General features: G+C 55.7%; 3 protein-coding genes across 3 annotated transcripts in view; 1 reads left to right on the top strand and 2 right to left on the bottom strand.

Moving 5' to 3' along the window:
- Nucleotides 1-264: 264 nt before the first annotated feature.
- On the bottom strand, nt 265-3,876 carry neu4 (sialidase 4). The gene is made up of 5 exons (XM_030380829.1): nt 3,803-3,876; nt 3,001-3,325; nt 2,101-2,356; nt 984-1,502; nt 265-779 (listed from the first exon to the last, which is right to left on the bottom strand). Exons 2-5 carry the CDS (start codon nt 3,199-3,201, stop codon nt 265-267), a joined length of 1,491 nt encoding a protein of 496 aa, XP_030236689.1. The 5' UTR covers nt 3,202-3,325; nt 3,803-3,876.
- A 631-nt stretch (nt 3,877-4,507) lies between these two features.
- On the top strand, nt 4,508-6,985 carry wdr53 (WD repeat domain 53). The gene is made up of 3 exons (XM_030380192.1): nt 4,508-4,585; nt 5,162-5,666; nt 6,224-6,985. The coding sequence occupies exons 2-3, from the start codon at nt 5,175-5,177 to the stop codon at nt 6,947-6,949; spliced, it is 1,218 nt and encodes a 405-aa protein (XP_030236052.1). The 5' UTR covers nt 4,508-4,585; nt 5,162-5,174; the 3' UTR covers nt 6,950-6,985.
- Nucleotides 6,986-7,551: 566 nt separating this feature from the next.
- Nucleotides 7,552-10,775, bottom strand: part of srprb (SRP receptor subunit beta) — a 3,646-nt gene continuing 422 nt past the window's right edge. The window contains exons 2-7 of the mRNA XM_030380231.1: nt 10,375-10,469; nt 10,198-10,275; nt 9,944-10,026; nt 9,608-9,744; nt 9,124-9,178; nt 7,552-8,514 (exon numbers count right to left, since the gene is read on the bottom strand). Coding sequence (XP_030236091.1) covers nt 8,304-8,514; nt 9,124-9,178; nt 9,608-9,744; nt 9,944-10,026; nt 10,198-10,275; nt 10,375-10,469 — 659 coding nt within the window. The 3' untranslated portion in view covers nt 7,552-8,303. The remainder of the gene's footprint in view (nt 8,515-9,123; nt 9,179-9,607; nt 9,745-9,943; nt 10,027-10,197; nt 10,276-10,374; nt 10,470-10,775) is intronic.

Below are 10,775 nucleotides of genomic sequence, written 5' to 3' on the forward strand. Positions count from 1 at the left end.
CGCAACTTACGCAAGGACCACGCAGATGCTTCGCCGCCGTCAATTCTGGTTCTGTGTCGGGTTTTAGTGAGCCAACCAATCACAGCCCTTGCTGCCGCGTCGCCACGACGGAAGGTTACGATTTATGGGAGGCGCACGTCCGGCCCTTGTGGTGGACGCAAGGAGGGTCCGCAAGGACGTAACGGGTCCGTAGCCCCCTTGCGTTGCGTGAACGTGGGACCATGACCATCCCTTTGGCGTCTGCTCAGCGCTGCGTTAGCATCGTTAGCACACGGTGCACATCCCGCTCCTCTTGTCCTTCTTCCTGAGGGCCAACGTCCTGCCGCCGGCCGCGACGCCGCCGTCGCCATGACGCCCGCGGCTCTGTCCGGGGCGGGGGGCGGCGAGCGGGCCGTGGGGCCGCCCGGCGTCCGGCGGGCCGGGGCGCGGCGCCGCCCAGCGGCCCGGGAGGTGGTCGATGAGCTCGTACAGCGTGAAGAGGCAGAAGGAGATCTCGTCGTAGGCCGTCCGCGTGCCGCTCTCGAAGAGGCAGGCGAAGGCCATGGCGGGGGGGGCCGCGGGGGAGGGGGGCCCCGGGGAGGGGGCCAGCTCCAGGTAGGCCAGGTCCGAGTAGGCGCTGGGGCCCTCGTAGATGACCCAGGGGCCCGCCCAGCTGTCGGGGTCCCGGGGGAAGGGGCTGAGGTACACCCCCAGGTCCCTGCGGGCGTCGGGCCAGGTGGGGTGGGAGTACACCACCCAGGTGGGGGGCAGGAAGTTCCCGGGGGACTGGCCGGGCTCCCCTGTGGCGTTGAGGGGGGGCGGGGCCTGTGTGGCGTTGGGGGGCGGGGCCTGTGTGGCGTGGGGGGGCGGGGCCTGTGTGGCGTGGGGTGCAGCAGACGCAGACCGGCTGCGGTCCGCTGCTGGACGGGGGGGCGGGCCGAGGGGGGAGGGGCCGAGGCCGGCGCCGCCGGCGGGCGACGCGGGGCGGGGTCCGGGTTCGGGACGTCCCGGGGGTCCGTCCGCGTCTCCGCCCGGTCGCAACGAGCAGGACGTCCAGTGTCGGGACCGGGACGGGCGCGGAGGGGGGGCGGGGCTCCCGCCGGGGGGCCGGCAGAGGTGGACGGGGGCGGGGAACCCCACGACGCTGCCGTGGCAACCGTTGCGCGGCTCCACCAGCCGCGGCACCAGCTGGCCGGGCTGGAAGGCGGCGCCGCGGTCCAGGCTGAGCGCCTGCACGCGGCAGCCCAGCGGGCTGCGGGCGTTGCAGTACAGCAGGCTGCCGCCGTCCTCGGCGTCCACCGACACCACCTGGCACTCCACGCTGTCGGGGCCCGGCACCGCCTCCCCCAGGCGCCACGAGCTGCCGTGCGTGTCGCTATGGAAACAGAAGGAGCGCGGCGTGGTCTGGCAGAGCTGGCTGAGGCAGCGGCGGCAGTCGATCTGGTAGGCGTAGGCCGGGACCAGCAGCCGGCCCGACTTGAGCTGGATGCCGTGACCGGGGCCCAGGGCGAAGGTGGCCCACTCTGGGGGGGGGGGGGGGGAGAGAGGAGGGCGGGGGGGTCAGATCAAACAGTACGGCAGGTTGGTATAGACACGGATCAATATCAATCAGTTGGGCTCTAGAACGCCACAATGATTGTTTTTAGCGTAGGAAAAAACTTCTGAGGCTTTTGAATATTATTTTTCCTGTCGTTTTTATTGTGTATTCTATTCTTTTGTGTCCTCTGTTTGACATTCCCTTTTCTATAGGCCTGTTCACACGGCCAAGCTGGTTCGGTCGTGGCTTTTTTCACTGTCTTGCCTGTGTAAGACCGAGGGGTCAAATCCCCCGGTGCCACATGGCTTTCGTGGTTCCCTGGAGAAGGCGGGGCTGCGCACGGAGAGAAGGCCTCCTGACCCCCTGGGTTAGGGCTGTCCTAACGTTAATAGCGTCCCCTCTGACCCCCTGTGTGAGGTGGTTCCTACCGTTGATGGCGTCCCCCCTGTGTGAGGCCCCTCCTACCGTTGATGGCGTCGCCCCCCCCCCTGTGTGAGGCCCCCCCTACCGTTGATGGTGGCCCCCCCTGTGTGAGGCCCCTCCTACCGTTGATGGTGGCCCCCCCTGTGTGAGGCCCCTCCTACCTTTGATGGTGTCCCCGATGACGGCCTGGGTGAGATCGGTGGCGGGCCCCCAGGTGGCCCCCCCGTCGGTGCTGGAGACGCAGCAGAGGCGCGTCACGTTCTTCCCCGAGACCAGCTGGAAGGACTCGGAGACGTGGCCCAGCACCGCGATGAAGAGCAGGAACAGAGTGCCCGTGAACTCGTCGTACACCGGGCACGGGTTCATTGAGCGGTGGCCTGGGAGGTGGGCAGTGCCCAGCACGCGGAGGTCCTCCCACTGGGGGGGGGGGGGGGGGGGGGGGGGAGTATAAACATAGGGCTAGGAAGGATAGTCCTGTGGCTAATGTGCCTCTTGGGCCTAAAGGTTCTGGGTTCAAATCCCATCGTCCCCCGTCTACCTGAGGACATCCTTGAGCGAGATGCTCCCTAACCCTTACCTGACATGAATCTAAGAAGTACTAAATCCTTGTGAGACCCTTTGAACCAAAGCGTCTACTCTACATCATAGAAATATTGAGGGGTAGAAATGCTGAATAGACTGCATTTATTCAGCGCTTTTCTAACCAGTGGCCACTCGAAGCGCTTTACAATATTGTCTTAGATTCAACCCTTCATACACACATTCACACACCGACGGCGGAGTCAGCCACGCAGGGCGACAGCCAGCTCGTCAGGAGCAGTCAGGGAGACACACTCCGCAAGGAGGAGCCTGGGATCGAACCAGCGACCTTCTGGTTACCAGCCGGCCCGCTCTCCCTCCTAAGCAACCTGCCGCCCCCCAGAAGGGCAGTTCTCGCTTAAACACATTCTCTGCTTCTGCTGCTTCTGCTGCTATCAGGCCGAGCCAGGAGGAAGAATAACCACAAGAACACATGAACAACACAAAGACCCCACGAGGGGAGCCCTGGGGGTCCCACTGACCTCCACGTAGTTGCGGTAGAAGGTGCCCCGCCTCAGGACCAGCAGGTGGGCCTCGGAGTCGGAGGGACTGAGCCGCTCCTCGCAGAACGCCAGGAAGGAGTTGGAGCGCGGCAGGAAGAGCAGCGCCGGCACGCGGTACGTCACGCCGTTGGCCTCCTTCCGGAACAGGACCGACCGCGCCGGGAAGTACGGGGAGCGCATGGCTGGTTGTGTGTGTGTGTGTGTGTGTGTGTGTGTGTGTGTGTGTGTGTGTGTGTGTGTGTGTGTGTGTGTGTGTGTGTGTGTGTGTGTCTCAGTCACTGGTCTTCAGTCAATGGTCCCCCAACTGTTTCAAAAAGTAAAAAAGGCAGTGTCTGTTTTTCTGTCCGTCTGGATGAGAGAAAGGTTGAATACTGCTCTCAGCTCTTGCTCTTACTGTCTGTCTGTCTGTCTGTCTGTTAAAAAGCACAACTACATCTGACATCTTTGTCTAATTCTTCTACACATGAGTCCAGTTATCACACCATCGTTGCTGCTTCAAAGTGTATTTCACACTCGAATGTGGGACTGAATCTCCAGTGAAACAAAGTGTTTAAACAGGAAACATGAAATTAAATAATAACAAGTTAACAAGGTAGACTCAGAGCACTATCAGAGATTCTTTGCGAGTGGCCTCTGCGCTTTCACTCCATCTCGCACCCTGTTGCATGAACCACTCTTACATTTGCAAATCATTGATCCTCATTGATACTCTAAACAACTTTCTATTGAGGCAGAAATCTAAAAAGTCAACAAAATAAGTTCAGTTGAAAATATTACTCACAGCCAAGTGTTTCAGTGGTCGTACGAATTCACAACCTATGTGTCAGCATTTGAGTACTCTCTCTCTCTCTCTCTTTCTCGCTGTCATACCCCATGTACGAGAGAGAGAGAGAGAGAGAGAGAGAGAGAGAGAGAGAGAGAGAGAGAGAGAGAGAGAGAGAGAGAGAGAGAGGGGGAGTATGCTCACTGACCCAGAAATGGACCACACTCATCAAATCTGCTGCTTTGGATGATTCAGCAGACAGCTGCCCTCGTTGAAAGGCTTGTATTGGGGGGGAGGACATGGCTCGCAGGCCATACTCTTTGTACAATTAGTTCTGCAGTGTCCTTCTTTATGTGGTGCAAAAGGCCTTCAACCTCATGCTCTGTGCATTAGAGACAACATTGTGAGGCCTACTTTATACTCTGAGGACGCCCACATTCATCCACAAGCGGATTATGTGGATTTCATAATCAGTATGATACAACAACTCATAGTACAATAAAGAGGATCTGTATAACTGAATACGTAAAAAAAAGAAAAAGGAAAAAAAAGACAAATACAAAATACACCTGTTTCTAGAAGTTTTGTCTATTCATCTATGTAAATATAACCGTTTGTATGTCCATATAAACACAGGTACTTCAGCTAGCATGGACCTGTCAGCTAGTCATCTATCCCATAACATAGCAGTTCTTGGAGCCCAGCGCTCTGATGACGCGTCCAGGCAGCGCCGGGCTCTGGTGATGTCATCAGCCCGCGACGCGTCTTCACATGGCAGGTCTAGGACCACAGAGATAAAAGGTAAATGTTGTTATGTTTCTATGTTTGTTTTACGGTGATATAGTTAAGATCAACCCCTTACATGCTTCCTTATCCACTCATTTTGTTTTCTGGATTACACAGCTAGTTGCGCATAAGCTTCTACATTTAACTTTGTTTTTTAAATGTTAAAGTTAGATTTTTGAACTAATTATTATCTAGAAGAAGACAGACGGAAACTTGGAAATGTTTTCATACAGGGTGGCTGGAATTTGAGGGGCAATATCGAGTTCCTGTTATAATATATGTATAATATAATGAATACTTCAACTCATTTAATAAACGGCCATCGTTAAAGATGCTGTCGTAGGCCTGCTGTGGTTAGAACTGTTTCATATTTCAATTCAAGAGGTATGATTTCACGAGTTGTATATTTCTACTTATTTTGATGAACTATTTGCAAAATTATCTTTTCCGTTGGATTATTAGCCGTCAGGGTTGTGTTATAGCGATGTACTGTAGGGACAGCAGGTTCGATGTAATACATTATTTATTTGTAATTTAAGGTCTGTCAGTATTTCTTTATTCCCCTAATCAGTGATTTGATTCCCCTCAAAGCGTCCAGCTTACCATGGCAACCAGGCAGTGGCACGGGGGCCATTCCTCCCCCGTTCTGTGTGTGGGGGCCGCGGGGGGGCCCGAGGGCCTGCTGGCCTCTGGCTCCGAGGGGGGGCAGGTGACGGTGTGGTCCCAGGACGGGACCATCCTGGGCAGCGTCGCCCTCGCCGGCGGGGACGACTGCACCGGCGTGGCCTTCTCCCCCGCCGGCCCCGGCCGTCTCTACGCCGCCCACGGCGAGACGGTCAGCGTCCTGGACCCCCGCAACCTCCGGGGGGTCGTCACGGCGATCCCGGGCGCGGGCGAGGAGGAGATCAACTGCGTGGCGGTGAGCGAGGACGGCGCGTTCGTGGCGGTGGCGGACGACTCCGGCGCGGTGCGGGTCCTGGACGCGGTCGGGGGGAGGGTCTGCCGGACGCTGCGCAGACACACCAACATCTGCTCCTCGGTCGCCTTCAGGCCCAGGAGGGCCGGCAGCCTGCTGTCAGCCGGCCTGGACATGCAGGTGAGCGGGACGGGGAGCGAGAGCATGTAGTACGCTCCTACGTCCTCATCAACGGATGAGGTGCCCTTGAGCAAGGCACCTGAAACCCCCGCCTGGTCCCCGGGCGCTGCTGCACCGCGGCTGCCCCCACCTCCGGGTGTAACCCGCGCGGCTCCCCGATTGGTTAAAAGCAGAGAAAGAATTTCCCCCAAAAAGGGGACAATGAGGGGTTCAACGGGGAAGTGTGGAAGTGTGCACGTTGCGCACAGATCCGTCTAGACCAGCCAGATCATCTGAGACCAATCTGTTTATAATCCTCAGAGTAACTGGAATAAACTCAGAGGATTTAAGGCTTGCACCAACTTGCCCCACTTTTTAAACTGGTCTTAACATTTTTAATGTTTATGTAAGCTTTCTGCTAAATCTTAAATGCAGTGCACTTATTCTACTACTGTGCCTTTTTATCTAATTTTGTTTCTCCGTATTATTTCATTGTAGAACCCTATTTACGTGAAGCCCTTTGAGTCTGCCTGGTGTATGAACAGTGCGGCATCAATCCAGTCCTGTGTCCCCCTCAGGTGATCCTGTGGAGCCAGCAGAAGACACGCCCCCTCTGGACCCTCAGCCTGCAGGAGGTGGCGGAGGAGGCCGACGGCGGCCGCGAGCAGAGCGCCGACAAGCTCTTCAACCCGCCGCTGGCGCACTGCGTCTCGGTGGCCAGCTGCGGCAACGTGGTGGCGTGCGCGGCGGAGGACGGCGGCGTGCACCTGATGCGCGTCGGCGCCGGCTCCAAGCTGGAGCAGCACGGCCTCTTCAAGGCCCACAGCCAGGGCGCCTCCCAGGCCCACTTCCTGGGCTTCCTGTCCCACCCCTACTGGCTCACCACCGGGGGGAACGACGGCCAGGTGCTCCTCTGGGACCTCAGCCGCAGCCCGGTCGTGGCCCCGGACGCGAACGCCAAACCCGGGGCACCGGCGGCCCACCACAGGAAGGCCAAAGCTCGGACGAAGGGGAGGGCGACGCCCAAGGGGAGGAGCCACAAGGCCCCGCCCCAAGGCGCAGCCGCCAAGGAGGTCGAGGAAGAGCCGCCGAAGGAGGAGGAAGAGGACGAAGAACCGGGAGCGACAGGAAACGCAGATCAGGCGTCGAGCGCGGACGAGGTGCCGAAGTCCGGGCCGCGGCTCCAGTTCAGCCACGGAGACAAGGTGAACTGGGTTTGCCCCGTGCAACTGGGAGGAGAGCCCAGTCTGGTGGTGGCAGACCAGAGCTCCAGCCTCACCGTTTACTCCCTCTCTGGACTGTAGAGACAGTCCCTGTGAAGCAGCGACTACTGTACGGAGGTACCACACCTCCGTACAGTAGGTGTGGTACCTCCGTACAGTAGGTGTGGTACCTCCGTACAGTAGGTGTGGTACCTCCGTACAGTAGGTGTGGTACCTCCGTACAGTAGGTGTGGTACCTACTGTACGGAGGTACTGTACGGAGGTGTGGTACCTCCGTACAGTAGGTACCACACCTACTGTACGGAGGTACCACACCTACTGTACGGAGGTACCACACCTACTGTACGGAGGTGTGGTACCTCCGTACAGTAGGTGTGGTACCTCCGTACAGTAGGTACAACACCTACTGTACGGAGGTGTGGTACCTCCGTACAGTAGGTACAACACCTACTGTACGGAGGTGTGGTACCTCCGTACAGTAGGTACCACACCTACTGTACGGAGGTACCACACCTCCGTATGGTAGGTGTGGTACCTACTGTACGTCTTGTGTGTTGGTTCTACTGATGGAGCTCTCGTATTGACCGGCCCATGAAAGGGTTGAGTGTGTGTCGAACCTCTGCAGAACTGACCCTTTCCTCGACTCATTTGGTGGACCGCTGAATGCCAGTTCTACTAGAAGCCAATGTTCAGACAATTTATTTACAAGGAGTAAACAAACGTAAGACGACAACAGGACCACATTCTCTCCGGTTCCTACAAATGCAGACACTCTTTACAAAAGTCACAGCACTGAAATGATAAACACAACCCCAGAGTCGTGCAGACAGCCATGAACCATTCGTTTAAAATAACAAGGCACGATCTAAAAGGTAGTCAAATACTTTGCACTTGACTACTTAAAAAAGGAAACCAAAGCATTCATTAAAATGTTGTGCATTACCAGGTGATTCTGGGGTTTACAACCTTCAGCTTTCAAGCAGTGTAAACTCTTTGAGATTGCAGATAGTTACGTTGTGATGTGGAAGTACGTGTTGCATTAAATATATCACCCATGCAGCTACGGCGTGGTCTCATCCCAAAACGTAGGAAAGAGGTCGTTTCCTCGAGTGCTGCTCGGAGTTCGTTGGGGAAAAAGTTTATTTCTGTACTCCGGTCAAATAAAATCAAAACAATGAAAGATCCTGTTGGAAGGCCCCTACGACCTTCGCGTATCTTTACTGAACTTGTATTCAGAAACTCATAATAATAAACCATTCTGTCGCCAACACCAGGCAGTTGGTTGAATGAAGACACCCAGAGTCTGTTCTCGCCCGCCCTGATTGAGAGGGGAGGAGGAGGAGGAGTCCAGTTCAAACCGGTCGGCGCCCGGGAGGCATACGATGCAGGGGGTTGAGGAGCGGGCCGTGGCGGGGGACGGGGGGACGGTGGAGCTCTACAGCCGGGCCAGGCTCTTCTCCAGGCTCTCCAGGCTGGCCTCTCCCTCCTCTCCCTTGCTGCCCCGGGCGCTGACCTCCAGGAACTCCACCTTCATGGGCAGCTGGCTGAACTCAAAGTCCTTGCCCTTCTTCCCCAGGAACACGCTGCCCCCAACGGAGCCGTCCTGCGCGCTCAGCACCGCCGACCGGGTCACCCGCAGCGTGTTCCTGGGGGGGGCGTTAGAGAGGAACGGCTTTACATGGACCATCAAGGTCCCATGGCAGGCCACCAGCTGTGAGTGTGCTTAGCCGTTACGAGCCGTTTTGAAAATCGGCCCCTTGTGACGTCACAAGTGGGCGTGTCCACCTAGACACGTGACGGATATGTGATGTCATAAATTTTCAAAAACGGCTTGTAAGGCTGCTCACACTCACACGTGGCGGAATGTAATGCGACATTTAGCAGACGCTTTTATCCAAAGAGACTTACAATAAGTACATCTGTCAGAAGAAAGAAACATATCGCTGTCGGTAAAGTAAGGATGTTCATAGAACCAAGACCAAACACCCGCTAGGTTAACCCATTCCCCGTATAGAACACAGACAGCCAGGGTAAGATGCTACACAATGCTAAGTACTGCTTTAAAGTGCCGGGACGTACAACACACAATAAATGAGTATGGGGGAGGGGAGACGCTCCCGCCTGAAACAAAGAGCAACGTGAGGAATCCTCTTTGGGATTTTCATCGTTCGGATTTACATTAAACATTTTTATCAAAATTCTAAATTGATAAGGAGACAGTTAATCAACTATGGATAAGAAAGCGATGTTCTTACATTTCCTTCTCCAGCTGCTGTTGAATCAGTTTGGCCGACTTGGCCATGGGGATATCTGTTTAGAAAGAACCATAAAATACTGGGATTAAGAAGAGATCTGAGATACTCGAGGGAAGTTTAGCCTAAAGGGCTGATACAAGTTCCACGTTCACGCAACGCAACGACCACACAGACGCTTCGACGCAGTCGTGAACCTTTGTGGTTCTGCGTCGGGTTTAAGTAAGCGGACCAATCACAGCCCTTGCTGCTTCATCGCCTCGACCCAAGGTTACAATTTTTGGGAGGCGCCTGCAGGCCCATGCGGCGGACGCAAGGAGGGTCCGCAAGGACGCAAGGGGTCCGTAGCCCCCTTGCGTGGCGTGACCATGGGACCATGACCAGCCCTTAATAGTATGGAACCAAGTCTGTGACCTAGCATCCTTTCCCTGATGCCAGTTAACAGGACTTTAAGTCTTAGTGTAATAAGCGTGGGTTGGGACATCACCTTGCTTGTTGCACGCGACCAGCACCGTGGGAGCGTTCCTGGAGACGACCGCGTCCGTCAGCAGGAAGTACAGGAACTCCGCCACGTCGCGGACTTCCTTCTGGAAGATGGCGCTGTCCACTACGAACACGATGGCTCTGAGGAGGACGGCCGGTCAGTCACGTTACATCACAAGGATAACACCGACGAATGGGACGATGGTAGAACACAAGTCCGTGGTCTTGATGCGTATCTGTTGTTCCATATCCGTGTTCATCTGTGTTTATTTTAGTGTGTTTGCGCGCGTGTGTGTGTGTGTGAGAGAGCGTGTACGTGTCCAGTGGGAGAGAAACCCACCTGGCTGCAGACTTGAACTTCTCCATGTATTGAGAGCGCAGGCTGTCATGACCAGGCAGGTCTATGAGGGTCCAGGTGTTGGCCTACACACACACACACACACACACACACACACACACACACACACACACACACACACACACACACACACACACACACACACAGGACCTCATGAGCCTCAGTGTGGGGCTGAGTTACAGTACAACGGACGGTTTAATAATTTACTCCTATAATTATTAATCGTGTTTTCCTACCTTGTCGTTCTTGGCTTTATACGGAGCACTGCTGTCAGTGATGGAGGTCTGGGTTCTCTTGAACTTCCCTGAGAGGAGCTGAGGAAAACCATTGGGTTATTGTTGATATCTCTGTTCATATGTTGCTAAGGAAGAGGTTGCGTCCAGGGAGACACCGAGGCGGGGGGGTCCACTTACCCTGACGAAGAGCAGGGTCTTCCCCGAGTCACAAAGACCCACCAGCAGCACCGCGGTCCGCACAGTCTTGCTCGTTAGAAAGTACTTCAGAAACACTGACAGGGCGAGGGGATGGTCACAGAGAGGGATCCGGATTAGTGGCTGTTTTACATTTCGAAGACAAGACGTGGATAAGCCGACACGTATGCTATACGTTTGGCTGTGGGAGTGACAGCTGGTAGTCCTGGGGTGACACTAAAACATGAGCCATGCTATCATCCGATAAACACACACGGCTGAATCCTCCTGAACCTCAAAATAATACCTCAAACCCGTATTAAGAGCAGTTAAAGACGATAAAACAACATGGGGCCAGGTAGCCTGCATCAGCTGTACGCCAACATGGGGCCTAGCTCGATGCT

Source organism: Gadus morhua, chromosome 16 (genome assembly GCF_902167405.1).
Source record: "Gadus morhua chromosome 16, gadMor3.0, whole genome shotgun sequence".
NCBI lineage: Eukaryota > Metazoa > Chordata > Actinopteri > Gadiformes > Gadidae > Gadus > Gadus morhua.